General features: G+C 48.7%; 1 protein-coding gene across 1 annotated transcript in view; it reads right to left on the bottom strand.

Moving 5' to 3' along the window:
• Positions 1-1,975: 1,975 nt before the first annotated feature.
• Positions 1,976-25,226, bottom strand: part of BAZ2A (bromodomain adjacent to zinc finger domain 2A) — a 41,193-nt gene continuing 17,942 nt past the window's right edge. The window contains exons 3-31 of the mRNA XM_056119928.1: positions 24,611-24,748; positions 22,710-23,098; positions 22,505-22,619; positions 21,485-21,670; positions 20,364-20,582; positions 19,453-19,932; positions 19,067-19,127; positions 17,370-17,478; positions 17,106-17,207; positions 16,754-16,964; positions 13,781-13,881; positions 13,413-13,478; positions 12,982-13,215; positions 12,566-12,820; positions 11,653-11,867; positions 11,273-11,347; positions 10,881-11,061; positions 10,717-10,776; positions 10,372-10,516; positions 8,407-9,176; positions 8,053-8,233; positions 7,795-7,950; positions 7,540-7,691; positions 6,515-6,804; positions 6,275-6,407; positions 6,043-6,189; positions 5,089-5,315; positions 4,850-4,993; positions 1,976-4,762 (exon numbers count right to left, since the gene is read on the bottom strand). Of these exons, the coding sequence (XP_055975903.1) occupies positions 4,597-4,762; positions 4,850-4,993; positions 5,089-5,315; positions 6,043-6,189; positions 6,275-6,407; positions 6,515-6,804; positions 7,540-7,691; positions 7,795-7,950; positions 8,053-8,233; positions 8,407-9,176; positions 10,372-10,516; positions 10,717-10,776; positions 10,881-11,061; positions 11,273-11,347; positions 11,653-11,867; positions 12,566-12,820; positions 12,982-13,215; positions 13,413-13,478; positions 13,781-13,881; positions 16,754-16,964; positions 17,106-17,207; positions 17,370-17,478; positions 19,067-19,127; positions 19,453-19,932; positions 20,364-20,582; positions 21,485-21,670; positions 22,505-22,619; positions 22,710-23,098; positions 24,611-24,746 (5,706 nt within the window). The 5' untranslated portion in view covers positions 24,747-24,748 and the 3' untranslated portion in view covers positions 1,976-4,596. The remainder of the gene's footprint in view (positions 4,763-4,849; positions 4,994-5,088; positions 5,316-6,042; positions 6,190-6,274; positions 6,408-6,514; positions 6,805-7,539; positions 7,692-7,794; positions 7,951-8,052; positions 8,234-8,406; positions 9,177-10,371; positions 10,517-10,716; positions 10,777-10,880; positions 11,062-11,272; positions 11,348-11,652; positions 11,868-12,565; positions 12,821-12,981; positions 13,216-13,412; positions 13,479-13,780; positions 13,882-16,753; positions 16,965-17,105; positions 17,208-17,369; positions 17,479-19,066; positions 19,128-19,452; positions 19,933-20,363; positions 20,583-21,484; positions 21,671-22,504; positions 22,620-22,709; positions 23,099-24,610; positions 24,749-25,226) is intronic.

The following is a 25,226-nucleotide window of genomic DNA, read 5'->3' as shown; positions in this document are numbered from 1 at the left end:
ATTGCAGAGAAATTAGAGCCAGAGTTAAGATACTTGCCTTGCACGGGCCGACACCTCCCCCTTCGCCCGCCTTTCAGTCCCTGGCACTGCATTGCCAGGGTGACCCCTTACCACAGAGCCAGGAGTAAGTCCCATGAACATATATAAAAATTCCTGTTTGAGGGGCTGGAACGATAGCACAGCGGGTAGGGCGTTTGCCTTGCACGCAGCCAACATGACCAACACAGGTTCGATTCCCAGCATCCCATATGGTCCCCCGAGCATCGCCAGGAGCAATTCCTGAGTGCAGGAGCAATTCCGGAGTAACCCCTGAGCATCGCTGGGTGTGACCCAAAAAGCAAAAAAAAAAAAAAAAAAAAAAAAATTCCTGTTTGTTTCTGGAATTATCTTTTTCTGGATTTTTAGTTCACTCATCACTCTATGACAGTGGGAATTTTTTGGTCTGCTCTTGCTATTTCAGGCTGTTTAATGAGGAGTAAGGCTTGGGGGCACCTATGGCAACATTAATTTAAGAATAGAATTCAGATTTTTAAGAGGGTGAGAGTTGTGGGTATCTGCTATTGTAGCTAAAGGTAATCAAGCGTTTGGGTTTTTTTCCTGGCTTCCAAACGGTGCTCAGAGGGCCCATGGACCAACATCTAGTAGTTCATGGCTGACCAAGCCAGCAATTCAATGCAAGGGCGCTAAAATAAGGTGCTGCTCAGGACCTCTGGTACCGGAAATTACCCAGGGCACCCTGAAGTATGAAATCTCCAGGACTACACCCAGTGATGCTGCTCATTGGCGTTCAGAGCTACATCTGGCAATGCTCAGGGGACTCTGGTGCTGTGGATCAGATGCAAGTGGGGTGTGTGCAGGGTATGAGCTCTAACCCCCAGGCCTGTGGGTTTGATTTTTATAGGGCAGGAAACAGCTGTTCCTGCTCTGCCGTATTCCAGGTGGAGGGTTCACTCCCAGGACAAGTAACCTTTGCCGCCTCCTCCCCTCATTCCTGTTGTTTCTATCCCATTTCTCGGTGGAGCACCTTGTTCCTGGGTCATAACTGGCAGTACTCAGCACTTACTCCTGGCTCTGTGCTACCTGGCTGGGCTTAGAAGACCATATGGGGTGCTGGGAATCAACCTGGGTAGACGAGGCACAAGCCCTACCTGCTGTATAGCCCGTAACTTACCAATTTGAAAAAGAAGCGGAATTTATACTCATTTTGTAAATTTTTCCATTATTCAGACTTCAGGTTTACAATCCTCAAGCCTGTGCCAATGTAACCCTTCTACTTTAATTCTCGTTTTCTTAAAACACAAGAATCTGGGGGCAGAGAGAGAGTACAGTAGACAGGGCACTTGCCTTGCCCATGGCTGAGCCAGGTTCAATTCCCGACATCCCATGTGGTCCATATGGTCCCTTGAGTACCGCCAGGAGTAATTCTGAGCACAGAGCCAGGAGTAACCCCTAAGTATTGCGAGGTGTTGCCCAAATACAAACACCTCCCCACCCCCATAATAATCTGCTTCCTGGTGTCTTTCTCATGGTTGGGAGGCTGTTAAGTTGGAAAAAGAACCTATATGCTACCATGGAGCACAGGCAGCAACCAGGCATTGTTCTAGATCTTGCTGCAGCAATAAGAACATGCTTCCTGGGGCGGGAACAATAGCACAGCAGGCTGGATGTTTGTTTTGCATGAGGCTGAGATGGGTTCAATCCCTAACATCTCCTAAAGTCCCCTGCCAGGAGTAATTCCCGAGCACCACTGAGAGTGACCCAAACCTCCCAAAGCCCCCCCCCAACATAAAAATCTTCCTTCCTAAATAGAGTACAGCAACAAGTTGTAGGAACACGGAATTGTGCTCTGGATGCTGCTCGTACAAGGTCAGGTCTGCCTTGGAGGTTTGGGGATTCACTTTACAAGCTTAGGAGTCACCACAGGCACGCGGGACACCTATGCCGAGGGCAAGATGAATACACAGAGGCTTTGGAATCTCTATCAAATGTGGTTTTTATTCAACTGACAAGCACTTTTTCTACAGCTGCACTTGTGGAACATCACATGGCAAAAACAGGAGGTTTTTTATCTAGAGTTTTTTTTACTTTTCTTTTAACCTTATTAAAAATGAGATTGGTCCTAAAAATATAGAAAGAAATAAATTTAAATTCACAAAAAACTGTACATTATCAAAAAGTCACTAAAACACCACATTTGGTTATATAAAAAGTCAAGTCCCTTTTGTCGTAAAAGGAACATGGAAACTTGTTGGTGTGGATGGTGTGGTTTCTTCCTGTTTCCAGACTGATGGGGGAGGGAGACAAAGGGGCAGGGAGGTGGGTTTTTTTTTTAACCTGCCTTCCCTACCAAATACTCTTTTATTTATCAAGAAAATATCCACCTAGCTCAAGGGGCAGTGTAGATTAAGAAAGAAAAGTGAGAAATGGCCCTTGATCACGCCCCCCCCCCCCACTTCTTCAAACCCGTGGCTAGGACTCCACCCCACCTTCAGAGTGCCTGGTCCCATAGGAGAGAGATGGCGCTAGGAGAGGAACACGAAGCAGAACAGCTGAGACTTCGCTCCCCCGTCCAACTCACTCCAATCCAATTAGTACGTCGTATGCTGGGGAAAACTGTCACGAGGAGAAAGCAGAGCCCCCAGCTCTAACAGTTCCAACGTTTGACTAACACAAAGTTTGTTACAGCGCAGTTATTTAGATAAAATATAAATATTTATGCATAATATAAAGTCAATTCAAATATTCTTCAATCCACCTCTTAAAAGCAAAAAAAAATTTCAAATAAAATTAAAAGTTCTGAGGTTTTTCTGACAGAAAAGGCGACTTTAGAAATAGGCTATGGGGGGAAGGGGCATAAAGGAATAAAAAAGGGGCTGCCCCAGGACCTACACTGCCCCCACCCCCTTCAGTGGCTATTCAGTGCTGCCAGAAGTACAAGGGAATGCGCGTCTTGCCTGGCACCCCCTCCCCCACCAATGGCACGTTGCGTGGACACCTCAGCTCTCTGCTTGGGCCAGCCAGCAGCCACCTCCCCAGTGCAAGTACCCGTATCTCTGATGGGAGGGGCTCTGCTGAACAGGAAAGCAGGGGGCCTGGGGCCCATGGCTATAGCTGGGAGTTAGCAGCTTTCCTCTCACATGTTGGGGCTGAATTTGGACAGTCATATGTAGGGCAGTGGTGGACCCAGAACCCTTCCTCCCTCCTCTCTTGTGCTCTGGAGTCTCTGCTGCTAGGGAAGGGGTCTGGGGGATGAAGCAGGGAAGGGAAGGAAAGCACAACTAAACCCACAGAAGCTCATGGGATGAGGAGAAGATCCAGTTCTAGCCCTCTCCCTGCAAAAGCTCAGCGCTCAAAGCTACCGAAAGGAGAGGGAGTTCCTGCTGAAAGATTGCACAGTTTGAAGAGGCTGGAACAGAAATGACTGGGAGAGAGAGGAGACAAGACTTGTACCCAGAAAAAACTGTTCCTGTGGCTTCCCAAGACAACAAGTGGTGGTTCAGAACAACCGAAAAGGTGGGGCTAAAAACAGATACGGGGGGAAATGGAACGGATGCCATCAGACACGGACCCATTCACGGCTTTCTCTCTCTCTCTTGCACACACACACACACACACACACACACACACACACCACACACAACACAATGCCACATAACACACACGCCTCTCTCTCTGAGGCCAGTCGATTGCTACCTGGTCTCCATCTTGGGGGTGTGCCCAAACTCAGCAGTAGTTGTCCCTGAGGAGTTCCCAAGAGGGAAGTTCGGGTAAGAGATGGGGAGGGAGGCCGGGAGGCCCTGGGTGCCTTCCCTGCCCTGTCCCCAGCTGCTGAGTTTCAGAAAAGGCCAGAAACTCAGCACATGAGGAGTATCGAACATTATACAGGGCATAGCTATTGAAAGATGAGGACAAAGACAAAGACAGGGACCTCTGAACACTTTTTCCCTTAAGGGAAAAATGATTCGGACAAAGAAAAAAGAAGCATGGAGAAACCCGTACACGATAGTTTTACATTATTGGATGAGAGAAAATCTGAAAAAAGGGGGGGTGTGAAGAAAAATGGAAAGAAAGTGAGAAGCAGGGAGGGACTGAACATGGAAGCAGCATGTTCAGGGCCCGGTGTCCGGCTCGACACACTTGGGAGTTAAGTCCACTTTACTGGCCGTCACTGCGGGTCCACACACAGTACAGAGTGTTTCTCGGTTTCACACATTCACTAGAACTATTGCTATTGTTAAATAGCCCCAGGCTGCCGGGGCGCGTACAGGGAAGGAGAGGGAGCTGGGAGGAGGAAGGAGGGACTTCTTTCCTCCTCATTTTTCAATTAGAAAAAAGAACAGAAAGGAAAAATTATTTTTTTCTTTCTTTTTTTGGCTTTCAGTCCAGAAGGACCTCATTTCTGCCCCTCTTGTTTGAGGAGCCAGAGGAGAAAAGGGAAAAGGGATCGAGGGGCAAGATGGAGGGCGCTGCCACGGGTTCTATCTCTGACTTGAGTCTGGACCCAGGGCAGCATCAGCAGAGTGAGAATGGCAGGTTGTTTTGTTTCAAGGGGGGGCGGGGGGGAATGCCACAAGGGACGCTCCCATCTCCCTCGCCTCACAGATTGGCCTGTTTTCCCTGATAAAATTCCTCCCAGCGGCTCTCAAAGAAGCGGCGCATGATGTGCCCGGCCTTGCCCACTTCGGAATCATCTTCATTGAAGGTCTGGCAGTTGTCAAAGACCAAGAGCGCATCTGCTGCGAACTCCTCTGAACTCGTGTACCTGGGCGGGGGTGGAGGCAGAGCTGTGAGTTGGGCAGGAGGGTCCAACAGTAACAAAAGAGCTGGACAGGGACCGACGACCACCTACCCTCCCCGGAGCAGCCTCTCTCGCATGGTGGAAAAGTCCATGGGGTTCTTGATGATCCGCCGGTAGCCGCTCACCAACCGTGGGTTAACAGGCTCCAGGAAAGGCCAGGCTGCATCATGGGACTCCATCTCCATCAAGATAATCCTACAACGAGAGAGGGAGGCACTGCTGCATCTTGGGAAGCTCCCAGCCCTTTGCTTGGCAGAGGCAGGACCAGCTGTCCCCAGAATTCAACTCACTCGCAGAATGTGAGATCACTCTGGTGGTTTCGCATAGAAAGTCGCCGCCGCTTGGAGGGGGAGAGCCCGTCCTCTGAGTACCGAGGCACTGCTGGGCTTTCTCGGCCCCTTGACAGTACTCGGCGTCGGCGGCCATCACCCTCTGGGAAGCTCAGCATGTAACTGCTTTTCCGCTTCTGGCCTCGCTTTGGGAAACCAGGTTTCTGGATGAATTCTCCCTCTACATGCTGAGGAGAAGAGAAAAGAACTCAGCTACAGAACATACTCTGCTTGCCCTCTAGCTGATTACAATCCCTGCTTAAGCGTGACTGTCTCCTCACGTTACTTCACACATAACCCGAGAATTTACTCAACCCAGTTTCAGAGGAGAAAGCAACTTAGACTAAAGAACTTGTGACCTGTCAATGGGGACTAAAGCGATAGTTCAGCAAGAAGGGCACTTGTCTTAGATATGGTCAATGTCTAAGAGCTTGATCCCTGGCACCCCGTATGGTTCTCACCAAGCACCTCCAGGAGTGATTCCTGACTGCAGAGCCAGAAGTAGTAACCTCTGAGCAATGCCAGGTGTGGCCCCAAAACCAAACCAGAAACAAAGTAAAGACTGTGACTGTCCAAAGGAACAAGACCCCAAGTCTTCCCCACCCGACCTTTTGTGGGGGTGATCACACACACAGTTGTACTCAGGGCTTACTACTGCCTACATGGTTCAGGAATCACTTCTGGTGGTAGTGGAAGGGTTGCTATAATTGGTGCCAGGGATAAAAACCAAGGTTGGCTGCATCCAAAGCAAGGGCCTTCACCCCTGTACTATCTCTCCAGCCAAGAACGCAAGTTCCACAGTACGGCCTGGCATGCCTTCCAAGGAGAGACCAAGGGAGGGTGAGAAGGGAGTCTGTAGGACTGGGGGTAAATGATACGTCAACTGGGAGTGGAAATTAGAGAACAGAACCTCACCTGGGCCAAACAGACAGCACAGAACCAATCTCCTTCTGGGACCACCTCCATCTTGGGTCGATGGCAGTAAATATGGCAGCCACGGTCACATCCATCACAAAGCAGAAGAAACTCGTCATTGTCACCCTTCCGGCAGACTAGACAGGTCTGGACCAAGATTGTGAGGTGAACAGTTAACCCTCAAGCATCAACAGCTTATGACCCCCACCCCAAGCTGGCTCTGCCTTCTCACCACTTTGTTGACAGACTTCTCCCAGGCAATGGACCTCTCCAGCTGGCTCAGGCACAGGCACACCTGGGCTGCACTCCTGCACCGCTCCAGCGTCTGGCGCCAGGCTCGAATCCGAGGGGTAATCTCATATGATCTGGACAGAGAAAGTGGCGATCTATGAGCAAGCAGCAGGATCCTTTACCGAGGGAACTTACCCCTAACTCCGGAAGAGGAGAGGGGCGGGAGGTGACGAGCACTTACATTTCTGCAGTGGTGCACTGGGGGGCACTGTTGGGCGTGCTGAGCAGGGCCTTCTCCAACACCACCTCATGTGCAGGCCAGAGGGGCTCCCGCAGATACCGCCGCTCCACGTTCTGCTCGAGAGCAGCCAGCCTCGTCACAGCCAAGTCTAGAGGGTTTGTGGCTTTACGCTGGGGTGCCAGACCTTCTCGGCCTCGACCTCGCCAGGTGAGATCCTCTTGAGAGTCGGAGAGATGCTCACAGTAGGACAGATCTTCACGAGTAGAGTCTGGGCTAGGGCATGTCCAACCCTACAGGTACAACAGAAATAAAATACCTCACTGTGGGCTGGGGAAACGGCTAAAAAGGCTGGAGGTGAAGCTTTGCATGTGGGACCTCCACGTTTGATTCCTGCCCCTGAACACAGCGGCAGGTCAAAGTGTGCCCCACCATTACCATAAAAAACAAAAACAAAAACCCTCATTACAGAAATATATGACTATGGTAAGTGAGGTACTTCCCCTGCCTGAGGCTGCAGCAGCAGTGACCCTGGTTTGAATCCCAGGCGCCATTTATGTTCCCTGAGCACCACCATGGGTCACTGAGAGCACAAAGCCAGAAATGGTTTCACTGACCACCTCTGGGTTTGGTCCACCCTCCCCATAGCAATTAAAGTAATAAAAAATGACCACTAAATCCTGGGTGGACTGGAGCAATAGCACAGCAGGTAGGGTGTTTGCCTTGCACATGGCCGACCTGGGTTCGATTCCTCCATCCCTCTGAGAGCCCAGCAAGCTATCGAAGAGTATCCTGCCTGCGCAGCAGAACCTGGAAAGCTCCCCATGGTGTATTCGATATGCAAAAAAACAGTAACAAGTTTCACAATGGAGACGTTACTGGTGCCCGCTTGAGCAAATCAATGAATGGGAGGACAGTGCACAGCGCTACAGATCTTGGCAGAGTCCTTGTAACCTTGTAAAATGGAGACCCAGAGTATTTTCTAATAAGAGTACAAGCAGTTAATGCCCTCCACAGCCCTTATGTACCCGAATCTGTAGATCAGATTGGATAACCCGCTGTTCCAGCTCCTCAACCCACTGCAGCACAGCCAGGTCTGTCTCGTATGTCTTCTCTTTGGGGGACCAGTTCATAATCCCTTCTTGAAAGACACGAAGTTGACTGGGCTCAAAGATGGGGTCTGCAAAAGCAAAGAGACAGACTCTTCAGCCCACTGGCCACAGTTGCAGGTCCTCATTTACCCAGGGGCCTCACTCAGCCTGGCGGCAGTGCAGCAAGCTTACCAGTGGAGGGGCGTAGGCAGACTTCCTGTAAGAAGTCCCTGTGCTTGTTTAGGTGTTTGTGAAGTGCCTTCTCCCGAATGCCTCGGGGGTGCAGGGCCTTGAGCATGGCCTCCAACGTCTCAGGATCTCGGATCCACCACCAGCCTGAGCGCATCTCTACAAAGATTGTGTGTGTGGGTTGGGGAGTGGGACCCAGCTAAGATCCCTTCATGCTGCCCTACCTCTCTTCTTGCCCCACTTCACTCCAGGGTCACTGACCAGGCGGGACAGGCTGGGCAGTCAGCTGGGTTAGGTAACGCTGCTCCATCTGTTTGAAGAACTTGCTGGGGGGTCTCCCCCTCCGTTTTGGCTGTCCCATTCCTGTGGAATTCTGCAGTGTTTCTCCAGGCTCTCCGGCTCGCCTCTTTGTGGCCACCCCAGACAAGGGAGTAGAAGAGAGCTGCAACAGAGAACAGGGATTTGTAGCACTATCCACCTGTGAATGAGAAGGAGTGTGCCAAAGGGATAAGGGGCAGTTTGTGTTCACAGGATCCCAATGGCCTTTGCAGCTCTCCAACTATAGGCACAACCCATAGCCCAGGAATCAAGTGCACGCTTAGTGTGGCTGCTTACTGGCTTGGAAGAGGCTGGCAGTTGAGGGGAGGGAGTGGTCTGGTCCTCTGAAACTGCAGGAGGCGGTGTGGGAGCAGCATTGCAGGGCATATGGGCTGAGAAGCTGAACCAGGACGCTTGAGCATCAGGGCTGGACTCTGTCTCATCAGGCTCTGGCTCCTCCAGTGGCTGTGATGGGACTGGGTCCAGTTTTCCGGGGCTGCTATCAGGTGTGAGGACTGAGCTGCTCAACAGGGAGCCGTGGTTCTGAGTCTGGCTCAGCCAAGACAAGAAGGCTGACTGGCTAAGGTCATGCTGGCTCTGACCCAGAGACAAAGGGGAACCTTCTAGTTCCAAGAACCCTAGGGGCTGAGGCTGGGGCTGGGGCTGGGGCTGGGGCTGGGTCTGGGTCTGGGACTGGAGCTGGAGCTGGGTCTGGGTCTGGGTCTGGGTCTGGAGCTGGGGCTGGGGCTGGGGCTGGGGCTGAGGCTGAGGCTGAGGCTGAGGCTGAGGCTGGGAATAAGCCTGAAGCAGAGGGTGTGGCTGAGTCTCTGGCTGGGGTTGGGGCTGGGGTTGCTCTGAGCCCTGATCCTTAGCAGGAGATTTAAGGTGCTTAGGTTGCAGAGACCCAGGTTTAGTTTTCCGAGGTCGGCCTCGTGCCCGGGCAGGAGAAGTGGCAGAAGTGCTGGAACCAGCTAATTCCTTCTTCTTCAAGAAGGGGGCTGTGTGAGGTGCTGGATGGGCTGCCACTTTTAAGGAGTCAGGATCCTGCTTTATCACATTCTCGGGAACTGCAAAAAGAGTGAAAAGCTTAATTATGATGCACACTGAGAACCAGAGTCATAGTACAGCAAGTAGAGCCTTGCATATGTCTGACCCGGGTTGATCCCCAGCACCCTATATGGTACACTGAGTGATCCTTGGGTACAGAGATCACATGTGAGCACAACCATGCATGGCACCAAAACAATACAAAAAATTGCAATCTGGTAAGTACAAGGGAGAAAAAGAGGTGTACAGACAGGAAACTGCATACTCCTTGCTTTTTCTCTTGGACTTAATTACCGCTTTTTTTGAGATACCACTGGTTAATGCCAGGCTAATACCAATGAACACAGTATCTAGGGAAAGAAATACTGTTCTGCTAAGTGACCAGATAATAAAATTAACTTATTGAGAACTACATGTTAAGCACTATGCAGTGCATTAAAAGGTAACGGTAAAGGCCCTCCCGTTGATCGTCGATTTGCTCGAGCGGGCCCAGTAACGTCTCCATTGGAGACTTTGTTGTTACTGTGTCTGGCATATTGAATACTCTCGGTAGCTTGCCGGGCTCTCCGAGAGGGGCGGAGGAATCAAACTCGGGTCGGCCATGTTGGCCGCTTATAAGGCGAACGCCCTACCCGCTGTGCTATCGCTCCAGCCCATGCAGTGCATTAACTTATTTTTAATCCTCTAAATAGTTCTGTGAAGTACAAAACTATCATTAGTGCAATTCTCAATTCTACAAATGAAGAAACTGAAGCACACAGTTGGTGCTTTTTTTTGGGGGGGGGGGGGGCGGGCGCTATTCTGGACTGTACTTGGGAATTGCTCCTGGTGATGCTCCAGGGACCAAATGGTGGTGGGGATCAAACCCAGGTCTTCCACATGCAAAGCATACCCTCAGCCCACTGAGCTGGTTCACCAGGCAGCTATACTCTTTTTTGGGGGAGGAGGGGCCATACCTGGCTGTGCTCAGGGTTTACTCCTGGCTCTGCACTCAGGGATCACTCTTGGCAAGGCTTGGGGGAATTACATGTGGTGCTGGAGATCAAACCAGGTTCTACTATGTGCAAGGTAAACGCACATATCCGCTGTACTATGGCTCCAAACCCAATATAATAATTCTTTTCAAATGAAAGAAGCTAAGAATAACTAAGCAGAGGAGGGACTGTTTAACTTTTGTTATAGAGGACTCAATTCAGGCTCCCATAACACACCTACCTAAACTTCCCTCTGTTCCTTCCACAAAAATACCAGCCAAACAAGGCAACACCCAGTAGCGACGTCTGTAGCGGTCCTGACCCAAGGAGACTGCACGAAGCATTTGGGATGAATGAAGCAGCTTTTTTCGAAAGAAGAGCTGACGCTGAGTAAGCAAAAAAAGAGAAGGCGAATAAAAAAACACACTTCCAGGCTGACAGTGTTGGTTTCATTCAGGATAAAGAAGGGTGATGGCTGGCCCTCAGCCTCTCCCCCGAAAGTGTTATCATGTGGGCCTAACTCAAGAGGTAAACGATTCTTGCCCAGTCCTCACGGCCCACTCTTAGGAAGTCTGCAAACAATTACCTTGCTGAGTTTTTCTATTTGGCGCTCTAGCTCTGGGATGCTAGATGTGGTGGCATCAATCTGGAGAAATAAGCATACGCAAAGAAAAAGAATTACCACCTTCAAGAAAGAAAGGATTTATTCTCCAACCTCCTCTCCTCTTTCCTTGGTCAGAGAACTTTTACCTCTCCATCTCTTCGACCCCTACGGCTATGGACAGCGGTCGTGGCCTCCTCCTCTTCCTCCTCTTCCATGCCACTGGTCTCCTCCATGATCCGCGAGCTGCGCCTCCGTCCCAGGCCTTCCTCTGGCCCTTGCATCTCTATCTCAGGCCGCCCAGTTCTCTTCGCCAGAGCAGTTTTTAGTCTTGAATTAGACAGTGATGGAGGAAACTACGATGAGGAACAGGATGCTGCCAGACTGAACCCCTATACTCTAAGCCACCTGAAGCCCTGGGGAAGAGCTCAACACCCAGGAAGGGTTAAGGGCTTGAGTTTCAGGCAAAATTCTTAGCTATATTACCCCCTTTCCCCTTGTCTCCTTTCTCTGGGCCTACCCTCTGTCCCGGAGGCCCTACCTCCGGAGCCGGCCTTCAACAATCCACTTGTTTTTCCTGTAGCTGGACATACTCTCCAGAGTCTTGTCAATCTCACTGTAGTGGGACAGGGAATGAGATTTTTGAGGTCGAAATGGCAGCGCATATATTAAAAAAGAAAGGGGGGGAGGCTTAAGGGAAAAGGGCTGCAGCTGAACAGGGAACTTCAGCTTAGAGCCTAGATTATGTGAACAGAAGGCGGCTTAAGTTCTCCCAGTGAAGGCCATGAAGTTCAATCCCCAGTCACTGGTACTTCCCCAGAGTGGGACAGCAGACACAGTTCCCAGTTTGAGATAGCTAAGGCCTCCCCACATCCATTCTGAGCAAGGCAGAAAATAACCACCATCACCCTGGCCCCTCACTTGATGATGAGGCTGGAGCCATTAAGCTCATGTACAAGGAAGGCCAGCACTGCGGCCTTCTGTTCCGGTGGCTGGGCCTGGAAAGGTTGAGTGCGCAGGCTGTCACAGAGGGCCGGCTCCGCTCCGTACGCCATGAGGAAGCAGCGCAGGATCTCAGACACGTTGTCTCTCGTCAGTGGTATCTCCGAGATCTTCTCCCCCAAGATCTTTAAGGACTACATAAAGTATGTTCAAAAACAAAAGAGAATACAAGCTGGGTAAACTACAGTAGAAAATATAATAAACTATGGGGATAAGTAAAATAAGAACTCCCCACCCCCACCCCCTTTAAACTACAGTAAGAAAGAATAAAGTTGCTGGGGCCAGAAAGAGCTCAATGAGCTGAGCACATGCTCTGTAGACAGGAGGCCCAGGTTTCAATCCCCAGCATATGGTGCCCCAGTCCAGCATATGGGAGCAGGCCCCAAGCACAAAGCCAGAAAAAGTAAAATTGCTAGCACAAGACAAGGGTGTATGTGTGTAAACAGGAAAGGCCAGGAAAAAGGGAAACAAAGATGAAAGGAAAAGGAATAAACCATCTCCCTTTCTTTGTCTGATTACCTTAGGGAGGGGCTGTGTCTGACTTAAGAAAAACTGGGAGGGCCGGAGCAAAAGTACAGTGAGTAGGGCGTTTGCCTTGCACTGGCCAAATGGTGGCTGGCCGACCTGTGGCCATCCCGGGTTCGGTCCTACCCCCTGGCATCCCATATGGTCCCCTCCAGCACCACTAGGAGTAATTCCTGAGTGCAGAGCCAGGAGTAACCCCTGAGCATTGCTGGGTGTGCCCCAAAAAGCAAGGAAAGAAAAGAAAAACTGGGAGTGAGAGTGAGACGGCACTGGCCCAGCTCCCCACCTGCCTAGGAAAGCAGCTCACCTGACAGTAGGAGGGCAAGCCAGGGTCATAGAGGGCAGCCTTCAGAAGCCGCACGAGCAGGTCTTGCACCTCTCCCAAGCTGTCACCTTGACACAGGAGTCCCTCCTGTAGGACCCCTAGGCTGGGCACATCTTTAGCCGGGTCAAAGCCCAGCACCTTGCCGAAGCTGTGCAGGAACTCTATAATGGTCAAACAGTCTGAGAAGGTCCCACTGGGCAGGATCAGACCAGGGATGTGTGAGAACTCCGGCAGGGGCTGAAAGAATAAAAACCATTAGGGATTGGGGGGTGAGGGCATGGGGTTTGGGAGACACGATAAGGGGCTATGTTCAGAAGGTTATAATCCTTCTGAGAGGCCCTACAACTGGTCCAGCAGGGCCCAGCAGGCCTCTGGACTTGTTTCCCTGCCCTCACTACCTGGTGGTCGGTGAGACACATGTCCTCTGTGGGTTTCTTCATCTCCTCCAGGATCATCTGCTGCCTCTGCCGCTCCTCCAAGCGTCTCTGGGTGGCCAGGGTTTTATCTGCTTTACAGACAGCCTTGGCTTTGGGTGTCTCCTCCTTTTCCTTCATTTTGACCTTCTCTTTCTTCTCCTTCTTAATTTTTTCCTTCAGTTTTTCTTGTTTTGTTTTCACCTTCTCCTTCTCAGCCTACACAACCCAAGGGAGAAGGAGAGCAAGCGTGTCATAAAAATTCTATTCAATACCTTTCCTGGTTTCCATCCTCCCCATCTCAGTCCCGAAAGCAACAAACCCCAAACTCCTACTGATTAAACAAGACCAACACTCACATCTTGCAAAATCTGACTGGTAACTTCAAAGTTTTTCTTGTTTTTGTATGCACCTACCTTGGACTTCTTCTTAGCTTCTTTCTGCTTTAAGTTCTTGTTCTCTTGTTTGCGTTTGTTTCTGGCCTGTAAACCATAAGGGAAGTCATTTCTCCTCAAACTCTGAAAGTATCTCTGCTTGGGCTAGGAATTAAAAACAAACAAGGGTGCTGGGAAGGGAAGGTGAGAGACAGGATGAGGGGTTGGCAGTGGATCAATTCTCTCACCCGGGAGATGCCCACATTATTTTTGAAGTCCAGTTTTCTAAATCAATCTCCCAATAATTCCAGGTGTACTGCCACAATGGGGATAGCAGATTTGAGAGGACAAAAAATGATGGAGTAGGTTGCAGGAAAAAGTGACCCACTCTGTAATTTGATGTCCCTCACCTGCCCTTGAATAGTAGTCTGACATTCTCCCCGTTGTACCTTCTGCTTTATCTTCTTTTTGATTTTACTTATCTTTGATTTGTCCTCCTCACTCAGTGTGTCTGTGAGAACAGAAAGAAAAATGGTGCAGAGATCAAGCTCTGCATGCAGGTACCTGCCACAAAGCTGGCTTTCCAGGCAATTCCACTAAAGAATCTAGACCACCCCCCCACCCCCACTGAAAAAATTGGGGGAGCTTATCTACTGTACTATCTTTCTGGTCCCTGACCGAAAAAATTAAATACACACAATAAAATGTTTTTCTTTCTTTTTTTTTGGAGGGGGGGGGAGCTGGTGGTGACTGGGGAAAATGAAACACACTACTCACAGAGAAGCTTGCCTTCCTTGGGACTTCAATTTGATTCCCAGCACCCACATATGGTCCCCAAGTACCACCAGTTGAGCAGTGAGCCAGTAATAGTCCCTGAGACTTTACTGTGTGGCCCCGAAGCAAACAAAAAAGTGTGTCGTGAGAAGTCTGAGCAACAGTACAGCAGGTAGGGCACACTTGCCACATGCAGCCCACCTGGGCTCAATCTCTAGCAACCCAAATGATTCCTGAGTGCAGAGTCAGGAGTAAGCTCTGAGCACTGCCAGGTGTGGCCCAAAACCCACTCCCCCTAAAAAAAAGTTGTGTTGGGGGTTGTGAAATGTGGAAGACATCTCCTATAGGTAGTACAAAAAAATATAAAGAGCATGTCCTATCCAGGAAGACTGGACTTCACTAGAAGGGATGCTAGAAATTGAAATGACAGATTCATTTTATTACCTGCTCCTCTCTCCTGGCTACCTGACAAAGACATTAACCTCTGGTGTAACACAGGTTAACACTGATGCTTGGCAACCAAGTCTTGCTCCACCACTATGAAATTCAGTGGCCAGAGCAATAGTACAGTGGATAGGGCATTTGCCTTGCATGCCTCTGGTTCAATCCTTGGCACCCAGTATGGTCCTGAGTACAGAGACAGAAGTAAATCCTGAGCAATGCCAGGTATGGCCCAGAAACTTAAAAAAAAAAAAAAACCAAAACCAAAAACAACAAATACAGGACTGGAGAAAATAATGCACAGCAGGTAAATTGCTTGCTTTGCATGTGGAGGAAGTGGATTCGACTCGACTCTGGGCAGCCCATATGGTCCCCTGAGCAACTAGGAATGATCCCTGAGCAGAGAGTCAGGAATAAGCTTGAGCACAGTTGTGTGTAGACCAAACAAATTTACATGTGCTCCTTTATAAAGATTTGACTATTGAGGTATGATTTGCAAATAATATAGTGCTTTAGAGCTGAAGTTTCTGATATGACAGTTATTTGTTCTATTCTGGCATAGAAACACACCACTCATATCACTCATATCTGTATGGTAATCCTTTAAAATGAGAACATTTCATGTGCAGATGAACTACTATAGTTTTTGTTAAAAACCAAGAAGTGGGGGCTGGAGTGATAGCACAGCACATTTGCCTTGCACGCGGCCAACCCGGGTTCGATTCCCAGCATCCCATATGGTCCCCTGAGCACCGCCAGGAGTAATTCCTGAGTGCAGAACCAGGAGTAACCCCTGAGCATCGCCGGGTGTGACACCCCCCCCAAAAAACCCCCAAGAAGTGGGGCTGAAGAGATAGTACAATAGGTAGAGCACTTTTATTGGACACAGCAGATAGGTTCAATTCCCATACCCCATATGGTCCCCTGATCACCACCAGGTGTTATCCCTGAGTACAGTCAGGAGAAAGCCCTAAGCACTGTCGAGTGTAGCCCAAAACACAAAACCACCACAGGGTGCAGTAAGGAGCTGGCTGGGAGGGAACTCAGATGATGATGGAGGAAGCAGACACTCTGGAAGGTGTGGTGTTGTAACCTTTTTTGAAACCCTATCATCAACAGTACTGTAAATCATAACACTTAAAAACAAACAAAAAAATCTAAGTGACTTGCCCATGTCTTTGTGAGAATTTGGTGGAATCCAACTCCAAATAGGAGTCAGAAGACTCCCAAAGTTTTTCAAACCTTTATCAGGATAAATGGTATGTTTCAGGATGTGATAAATTTACTGACGGTGAGGATTAAAAGGAGATATCCTCTTTGGTCCCTAGTATGTGGGCAGAAACGTGAATTATTTGCTTTATTTTGTTAGTGGGTCACAACCAGCAGTACTCAGAACTTACCCTTTATTCTACACTTAAGGATCATTCCTGGTGGAGCTCCATAAGACTATATGGAGTACCAGGGATGAATGCAGGTTGAGTGCATGCAAGGCAAGCACCTTACCCACTGTACTATCTTGCTGGGCCCCTAGATGTGAATTCTGAACCTTCAAGATGGTGGCAGTGAGCAGTAACTGTACAACCAAAACCAGTAAGGAGCTGAAAGTAGAACGGATCTGAAAGCGCTCTGGAGACACATAAACGTATCTGGGGACAGCACAAGGTTCCACTAATGAGATCAATTCAAAGACCATATTGACTGTTAAGGAGCACCACATGGGAACCAGAGAAGACAGTACATGGGTTAAGAGGCTTGCCTTTTTGCCACTTTAATCCCTAGCACCATGTGGTCCCAACCCACCCTCTGAAAAAGGAGTACCATGGGGGAGGGGGGGAAGGAGGAGGCTGAGAGCTAACTCAAAGGGTTGGGTTGGATGACACATTTTGCATGCAGGAGACCCAGATTTGATCCCTATACTGCAAGGTCCCCCCAGCTCCACCAGGAAAATCCCCAAGCAACTCGCCAGTGGTAGCACATTTCTTACATGAAGTACCACAGAAATGCTGGAATTCTGTTGTCGTTTTCCAGGGAGGGGAATGAGATCTATATTCATTCTGTCTGGATACAGTCACTCATACTCCTGGGAAACCCAGGCATTAGCAAATTCATCAATATTTCGGATACCTCATACAGCAAGCAAAATTGCAATATAAGAAACACCACTGTACCTTGGGCCTCCAGTTTCTTTAGGAAACGGTTATCTGTCTTAGTCAACATATCAGTGACTTTGACCTTGGGTGGCCGACCTCGCCCCCGTTTCACCTTGGGGACTTCCGTGGTCTTGGCCTTCTCAGTGTTTCGAGGTCGGCCCCGTTTTCCAGTAATTGCCTGAATCCTGGACGGGATTTCCTCTGCTGTGAGCTGTACCCACTGCAAGCCCTAAGGTAATAAGGCAGACATTGTTACCAAGAGAGCTCAGTCTTTAATGCCCCATAACCTAAATTCTTTAAGAGGGAAGCTATAACAAGTACACCAACCCTGTTTTGGGCATCAAAGAGTATTTAACCATTGGCTCTGTACCTCTGGGGTGTCTCTCTCTTCAAAGAAGTCTCCAACAGGCATACGGGGACTAAAACTGAAATGCTCACGGCGGACATTGTGTACCACGTTGCGGCTCAAGTACTAGAAGGAGGTAAAGTGACATTAAGGGAGATCTATCAGGCCTTTGGCCAGCACCAGCTATAGGCCCAAGCCCACATAAACGACAGCCTTTTACACTGGGCTCCAAGAAAGGTCTTTGAGTCCCCTAAAAAAAAAAAAAAAATCCCATGAAATCAACATTACCTTGATCACTTCCGGGAACTGTTTCATCCTTTTCCCACAAGGACCATAATACCAGGTTTCCCCCTGCCAGCGGTGGCTGCCTTTCTTGATGCGCACCTCTCTCCGCCACCTGCCAGAAAAGCACACGGGCCCTGCCTCCAGGTCACACCCTACCCACTCTCAAGCCACCCAGGAGACAAGTGCACTAAGCAGATAATCCTCCCCACACTGTCTCACTGAACTTCCCACAATCATAAATGCAGCATGAGACACAACCTTGGCCAAAAGGTAGGCCTCAGGAGGTCTGAAAGACAATACAACAGATAAGGCGCCAACCCAGGTTCGATCCCCAGCATCCATATGGTCTCTCATCATACTCCCCCACCGCCCAACACTTCCAATCCCAGCCTACCAGGAGTGATTCCCTGAGCACAGAGCCAGGAGTCAACTCTGAGCACACCAGGGTGGGGCCCCCACACCAAATCAAATCAAGCTAAAGCAAAGGCAAGCCTTAGGTCCACAAGCTCCTCCCTGAGGCCATTCAAGATAATCACTGTGTTTTAAGTAATAAAGGATGAAGACTCAAGAGAATAAAACAGGAAAGACAGGGAGCAAGAAGTGATTGGTACGCCAGGTTTAGTAAGAAATTCTGTGTTCTAAACAATCGATTACTCTAAAACTGATTATTCTAAAACTAGGTCTTTAAGCAGAACTTTAAGCAGACTTGGTAACCACAAGTGATCTATGGAGGTAAGGAAGACCTTATAGGAAGGTCGGTTTTCCTATAAGGCACCAGGTGTAAAGTAGCTTGTTCACTCTGGTCATGCACTGCTCCTGCCTTTACCTTTCCAAAAAGCATTAAAAAACATTCCAAGTTAGGGAGATTGTTCAAAGGGCTGGAGCATGTGCCTGTGGGAACCAGGTTTTGATTCTTCACAATTCTGAGAGCAACCCCCTAGCACTATGCCAGTAGGCCACCCTCCCCTGGCCAGCACTCCCAGGTATGGCCAAACACAAAAGCAAACAACTGCACTGGTGCTGGGAAATGGTACACTGGTGGAGGGATGAGTGCTGGAATACTGTATGACTGAAATCCAATCATGAACAGCTTTGTAATAGTCTCACAGTGATTAAATAAGAAAAAAAAAGTTAAAAATTTGGAAAAAAAAAAGAGGGGCTGCAGAGGTAGCACAGCGGGTAGGGAGTAACCCCTGTGCATCGCCAGGTGTGACCCAAAAAGAAAAAAAAAATTAAAAAAAGAAAAACAATTTCCAAAGAATTGGGACTGTCACTCCTCCAGTCACAATTAAGTACAAAAGAGATTGTCTTTAATCTTATAATCACATGTGAGCAAATTTGGATAGCTAAATTCCAGAATCCCCAGTTGGGCTTGAAAAAACTAGCTGAAGCCTCTTGAATAAAGCTATGACCGAACAGATGAGAGGACAACCCAGAGAGAAGAAGGAAAGTTCAGGAATCTCACCCAAGAAAAATTAACACTATAGAAATAGTACAGCTACCAGTGTACAACTATTACAGTGGGTAAGGCGATTCGATCCCTGGAACCCCATAAAATCCTCCCTCCAAAAGAAATATTACCATTCTGTCTTAATTCATTCTTGTCTAGCTCATTCCTAGATCATGAGGCATGTCCCTCCTTCTAGGGTCACTCAGTAAATTTGTCACAGTAAATGCTTATAGCAAACTAGAGCATTTACCCATGTTGTAGAGGAAGACGAACTTCTTCTGGAGTAGCAATGCGTCTTCTCAGGCCATCGCCTGGGGAAAATGGGGACACCAAGTCCAGAGTTCAAAACAGTGAAAACAACTGGTCAGCAGTGAAGGGCTAAACGTCACATGAGACAAAACTTTCCCCCAGGGCTGAAAAGATGGCTCTAAGGGCTGGAAGTGCATGTGTTATGTGCAGGAGGCCCAGATTAAATCCCTGAAACCAAAAGGTTCCCACCCCCCAGCCCCACTACCCCAGCATCACTGAGAGTGGGCCCAAGCATTGCCAAGTATGGCCTAAAAACAAAAACAAAAACCAACTTGAAAGCCTTTTCTTGGGAAGTGGCTAGGGGTAGAACAGAATCTAGAGACTTACCACTTGCAGGAGTGGCTCCTCCAGTGATCTCTTCCAGATCAGCAGTGGTCTCAGGGTAGCTGCTGACATCCTTATTTGCTGGAGAGACTGTTGAGAAGACAGCTGCTGGGGAATGTGCAGGGGATGCTTTGGGGGAGGTCTCCGGGGAGGCTGTCAAGGAGACCTCTGAGGAGACTGGTGGGAGCACTGCTGAGGAAGCTGGAGAGACTGGTGGGAAAGCTGCTGGGGAGAGGACTGGGGATATTTCTGGGGAGGCTGCTGGGGAAACTTCTGGAGATATTTCCTGGGAGGCTGCTGGAGAAACTGCTAAGGAGACTGGTGGGGAGGCTGCTGGCGAGACTGCTGGTGAGGTTGCTGGATGGAGTCGAATAGTGGATGACTGGTCAGAGGCTGGCTGGGTCAGGGGTGGTGGGAAGTCTGAAGTCTGAGTCTCCATTTCCTGTTCAGTATCACTACCATTATTTAGATCAAAGCTGTTATCTGGGGAAAAGGGAAAGGAATGAAGAAAGGGAAAGGAAAAACTGTGTCATATAAAGTAAGAGAATCTATTCAATCAAACCTGGACTAAACTAAACAGGGCTACTACAAAGGCTTTCGCTAGGGGTGGAGTAAGTGGCCTCTGACTGTCCTCCCCAATCATTCATGAAGGTTAAAGGGTAAAGCCACTGCTGCTATCACCGTGAAGAATTATCTCCTACCTGGGCCCAGAAAAGTCTCTGGTCTCCTCTCCTTTCCTGCAAACTCCCAACTCTCACCAGTTCTGATCACAGAGCTTAAGCCACACTGCAGTAGCCCAAGTTTTTCTCAGTCACTATCCAAGTAAGGTGTTCCCATAAATCCCTCACCCTGGAAGTTCTAATGATGGGTCCCGTTTTCTCCCTTGTTCCTTCTTTCCACCTTCTCTCACTTACCTTGCAGGACAGACTCTCCAAGAACAGGTGGAGAGGTGGGACTGGCAAAGATAGAGGCTGATGTCTGACTATCATCTGCCAGGAGACTGAAGGCAGTAGCATTATTGAGGGAAGGGCAATCAAGAGCAGAGATCTCTGAACTGTCTTCAAGAGGCAGCTTGTCCTCTGCGCCTATCAGCTCTGTGTCGTCTATACCATAGAGTCCTCCACTCACAGGCTCTTCAAAAGAGAAAAATCAGAAAACAAGATTTAAAAAACACTGGGTTGAACATATCCAATTTCAGTTCCCATAGCATAAAGGTACTAATTGGGGTGTGGGGGATGGAGCAGGAAGTCGGGGGGGGGGTCATTCCAGCACTGCTCAGGGTCCAGGTGAGGGGAGGGGGTCACTCCTGGTGATGCTCTGCAAACCAGGCTGGACACAGTTTAATGCTCAGGCTCAACGGTGCCTGGGGACTGCCAGGCCAGTGGAGAGAGAGAGAAATGATCAGGGTCACAACTGTGCTCCAGAGACACCAGAGCTCTACATGGCAATGCCAGGAAAAGAACATGTTGTGCCGGGGAACCAATTCATGTCCTTGGAAAATGCAAAACATACACCCCTGACCACTGAGCATCTCCCCCACCCTCTTTCTAATATGAGCAACAGCTCAGAGTCAAGTCACAAGGCTCACAAGGATGTACGGATCACAAAACTTGAAGTGGAAATAAAGGGGAAGACATTAGCATTGATCCTGTATTAACACACAGACCAAAGAAAAATTCTAGTTTTAAAAATATTTCCGTAGGGTAAAAGGTGCTTGTTCATTGGCAAACATTTTCTTTCTAGTTAGTGAGAACTCTAACAGCCCAACTCTGTGGTAATGAGTCCCTATCCAGTGAATTACAGTCCAGGGCTCTTGGCCAAAAGGAACATGGGAGAGAACCTGGGAAATGAACCAATTCAGCTCAGAGTGCAGTTGGCTCAGTCAGTCCAGTGGCTTGAAAATGTGGTCTGTCATGGGATTATCCTAAGGCCCAATGCCCCAGTTCCCGAATACTTTTCTGTTTACTTTCTCTGTGAGGTGGAAGCAGGCCAGTCTCTGCACTATCAGCTGAAGAGAGCGTCTCTCCAAGCCTACCTGGAGCAAGAGTGTTGAAGGGCTCCAGAGAAACTTCACTGAGAATTGGAGTGTCTTCCAGTTGATCAGGAAGATGTGAAGGGTCATCTAAGCAGCTCACTGTGGGATCAGGGACCAAGACTGAGACCTCTTGGTGTAATGATTCCACAGAAGGGACAGAGCCATTGTAGCCACACATCTTCAGTTCTAGAAAATCCCAAAAGAGAACAAATGTAAAATAAGTGTCCTCAGTTGGTTCATTTAGCTAAAGTTCATCCACTCAACACATATGGGAAGCAGCTCTATGGGGGAACCAATTATACCAAGATATTCTGAGTGAACAGGGATATGCTGATAAAACCTAAAAAGCAGGCAAATAAAGGGAAAAACAGGGTTTGAGGAAAAACTCCCTTCTGTTATCATCTATTTCTCCCATTCAGAAGGAACAGGTGGTAAAACAGAAAAGAAAAAAATCCTGTGATTTTACAGGATTATCGTTCCTATACTCTGAATCAATAACAAACTAAGCTTTTGTCTATTTGAAGGGAAAAGATGAGAGCAACTATCACATGAACCAAAAGTAACAACAAAAAAGAAACTGTGAGTAGACAAGCAATGGTATCCTGTGCTTTCTTTCTTCCTATTCTAATTGCCACTTGAATTCAGCCCACTTCAGCGGCCAGCCTGGCTCTGCCAGACTCGGCCAAATCAGCCGCAATACCCCAATCCCTTCCTGTATTTTGGAAGAAGCCCATCTGATGCAGGGTGTCTATTGGGGCTGTTTCATGCTCGCCCACTTGCCCTCTCCAGGCCAGCAGCTCTGCATGAGCTTGAAATAATTTGCACTCCCACTTGCGAGCTGGTGTTGCTGCCACAAAAACACCAGCCACTTGGCTCTGCTAATCACCAACATGCAAATCACCCTCCACTGCAGAGAGCTGGAAAGACAAGTTTTCCTCACCTCAAAAAGCCACTGCCCTGCCATCCCCCACAGCCCAATTTTTCCTTTTCCCAACCCAACTCACAGATCCACAGTTATACCTGGTTGTTCTTCCTCCAGCTCTAGGCTGCCTACCAAGCCAGTGCCATTCTCTGCCACAACCGAAGTCAGCTCCTTTTCTGCCGCCTCATCAGGATGGATTCCACTGCCTACCTCCTGGGAGGATGCAAATGTTTGGATGCTGGATCCCAACATAGGAGAAGTCTGTGGGGAGGTGAAAAAACTAGGGGGTCCATTGGGCATCACCTCAAAATTCTGATCAGGAAAGGAATCATATAGTTCCTGTGAGTCGAAGTTAAGCCCCATGGGACTCTGGGTACCGTTCGCCCAGAACTCTTGGCTCCCAGCCCGAAGGTTAGTGTTGTGACTTGGGGATGAAGGTTGCCGACTGCCCCCAAGGATGCCGTTGAGTGGATATTGTCCACCCGAGAACTGGGAGAGAAGGGGTGGGTCCTTGAGGTTGCTGCCAGAATTGGCAGATGGATACTGTGAGTAGTTCCAGAGACAGTCGTAGGCCACGTTGGGGTGATGAAGGTGTGAGGTGCCAGAGGAGTGGGGAGCAGAGTTCAAAATCCCTGAAGTAGTAGTGTGAGATACAGTAGATAAGCCATTAACATTCACATCCCCATTCAAACCTGGCAGAGAAAGAGGGAAAAGGGTCAGTTACAGACATGTATACAAGGAACTCTACCAACCCTACCAAAGTAACAGCACAACCTAGAAAAAGGAAAGTAGAGGGGGATTCCCCCTCACTATTTATAGCTTTCTGGTTTCCAGGGAACACCAAAACTTAGATGCTTGGATGTAAGCTCAGCAACTACTGCTGAGAATGCTGAATTAGGGGGGCTGGGAACTCTCCTGGTTTATCATAATACCAAACAGAGCAAGCATTGGTTCCTATTGATGCTCAAGCCTTTAATTTTTTATTATGATGCAGTTTGCAGACTTGCAAATGGTGATGTGCATTCTGGTCCATTCTCATTCCCTAAAAGACTTCTTCCCTTGAAGGAGCATGACTCAATTCTCTAGACGTCCCCTTTCCCCAGTGCCTGTTTGGCCCCACAGTGGCACAAGAAGGGACAACCTCTACCTCACTGGCACATGCAGATCCAGCACTATTTGCTGGGACAAAAATAGAATTTGCAGTCACCACAGAAGCAAGATCTCAGCTCAGTCTGGGCTCAGCCCCTCCCCATAGGCAGTGGAGAGAAATATGCAAAGTGTGTGTGTGTGTGTGTGTGTGTGTGTGTGTTGGTGGGGGGGGGCAAGCAGGCAGGAATTTCTGCACAACCAGGACTGCAGAATTCAGTTCTCAACAGAAGCAACCTCCACAGTGAGAACCAAGACAATAAGAAAGCTGGAGAGGAAGGGAGGAAATTAAGGACATCATCCTCCACTGAAATAAAGGAGCTTCTATTTGCAACCCCCTTTGAATGACAAGAGGAAGAGGTGGTATTTTTCTGCTGTAAGGAAGGGAAGCACTGGACTTTACTTCCAAGTGTAAAGTACCTGAAACCAAGAAGATTAGAGAAGTACTTGGCAGAGCCACTGTACAGAGCAATGGAAAAGACCCAACCTTGGCAGCAACTCTTCCATCTGGAGTTACAGATATTTCTCTCTGGGGAATTAAGTAAGCATTCAAACTCTCCCTGTCCTATCTTCTGTCTTTAAAGACAGGAGGTGGCACAGGCACTTGAAACATCTGCTTTCTTCTCTGCTGCACAACCTAAAAGGCATCACATTCCAACTTTCCACCCCAAGATCCAAACTCCCCTAAAAATAACTTCTCAGAGAGTAGGCCCTTAATCTCTCTCCAGTCCAACCTAATTATCAGAAGCGTACCCACCCCACTATCTGGCAGTAGCCAGAATAGGGCTGATGGAGGAGCAGGCCAAAATGAAAAAAACAGTCTGTTTTTTCTAATCACTTCCAACCTTAAGACTCAATGTGTTGCTGTCATAACCCCACAGAACTGCTTCACTTCTCTCCAGCAGTTGGGAGTTCGAAGGATTCACTCCCTCCCCACGCGGCATAAAAGAAGCTGTTGCGAAGCAACCAACCCAGAGGGGAGACAAATCTTGTCCCATGAACTTGTTCTGAAGATATGATGCCTCCTCCCTCCCCAGGCACGCAGCCCTCACACTCACTTTTCCCTTGCTGGGGGAAGTTCATGGGAGACCCGTTAGTGTAGAGGCCCTCCCCTGAGGAGGGAGAGGGTTTCAGTCCTGAGGCAGCAGGTGCAGGGGGAAGGCCAGTAAAGTTAAAATGGTCGTTTGCCTCCATTTCTGTAGGAGAGAAAGGGAAAAAAATACAGTAAGTCAAACAAGGTTAAGTCTTGTACAGGGAATGCCCCTCTCCCCTCTAACTACTTATCTCTCTCTTACCAGAGGAGAGGGAAGAGTAGAGGTTAAAAAGAGGAAGAATATACCTCTAACCTGGGAAACAACCCTAGTCTTTTAAGACAGCTTTTAAAAACCTTACTGTACAGCTGAAGTACAGCAAGCAGGGAGCTTGCCTTGCACACGGCCCATCCAAGTTCAATCTCTACCATCCCATACGTTCTCCCAAGCTCTACCAGAGTCATCCCTGAACAGAGCCAGATATAAGCCCTGAGGAATGCTAATGTGATGCTACGTGCATGCATGCATACCCCCCCACCAAAAAAAAAAAAAAGAAACCCACACCACAAAAGTCAGAAGTGTAAAGATAATGTTAGTCAGATACGCAATCTTCCTCTTGTGTAAGTTCCACCCTATTAACTCC

This window comes from Sorex fumeus, unplaced genomic scaffold (genome assembly GCF_029834395.1).
Source record: "Sorex fumeus unplaced genomic scaffold, SorFum_2.1 ptg000042l, whole genome shotgun sequence".
Classification (NCBI taxonomy): Eukaryota; Metazoa; Chordata; class Mammalia; order Eulipotyphla; family Soricidae; genus Sorex; species Sorex fumeus.
The sequence above is the reverse complement of the archived record's forward strand: the minus strand, read 5'-3'. Positions and strand labels throughout refer to the sequence as shown.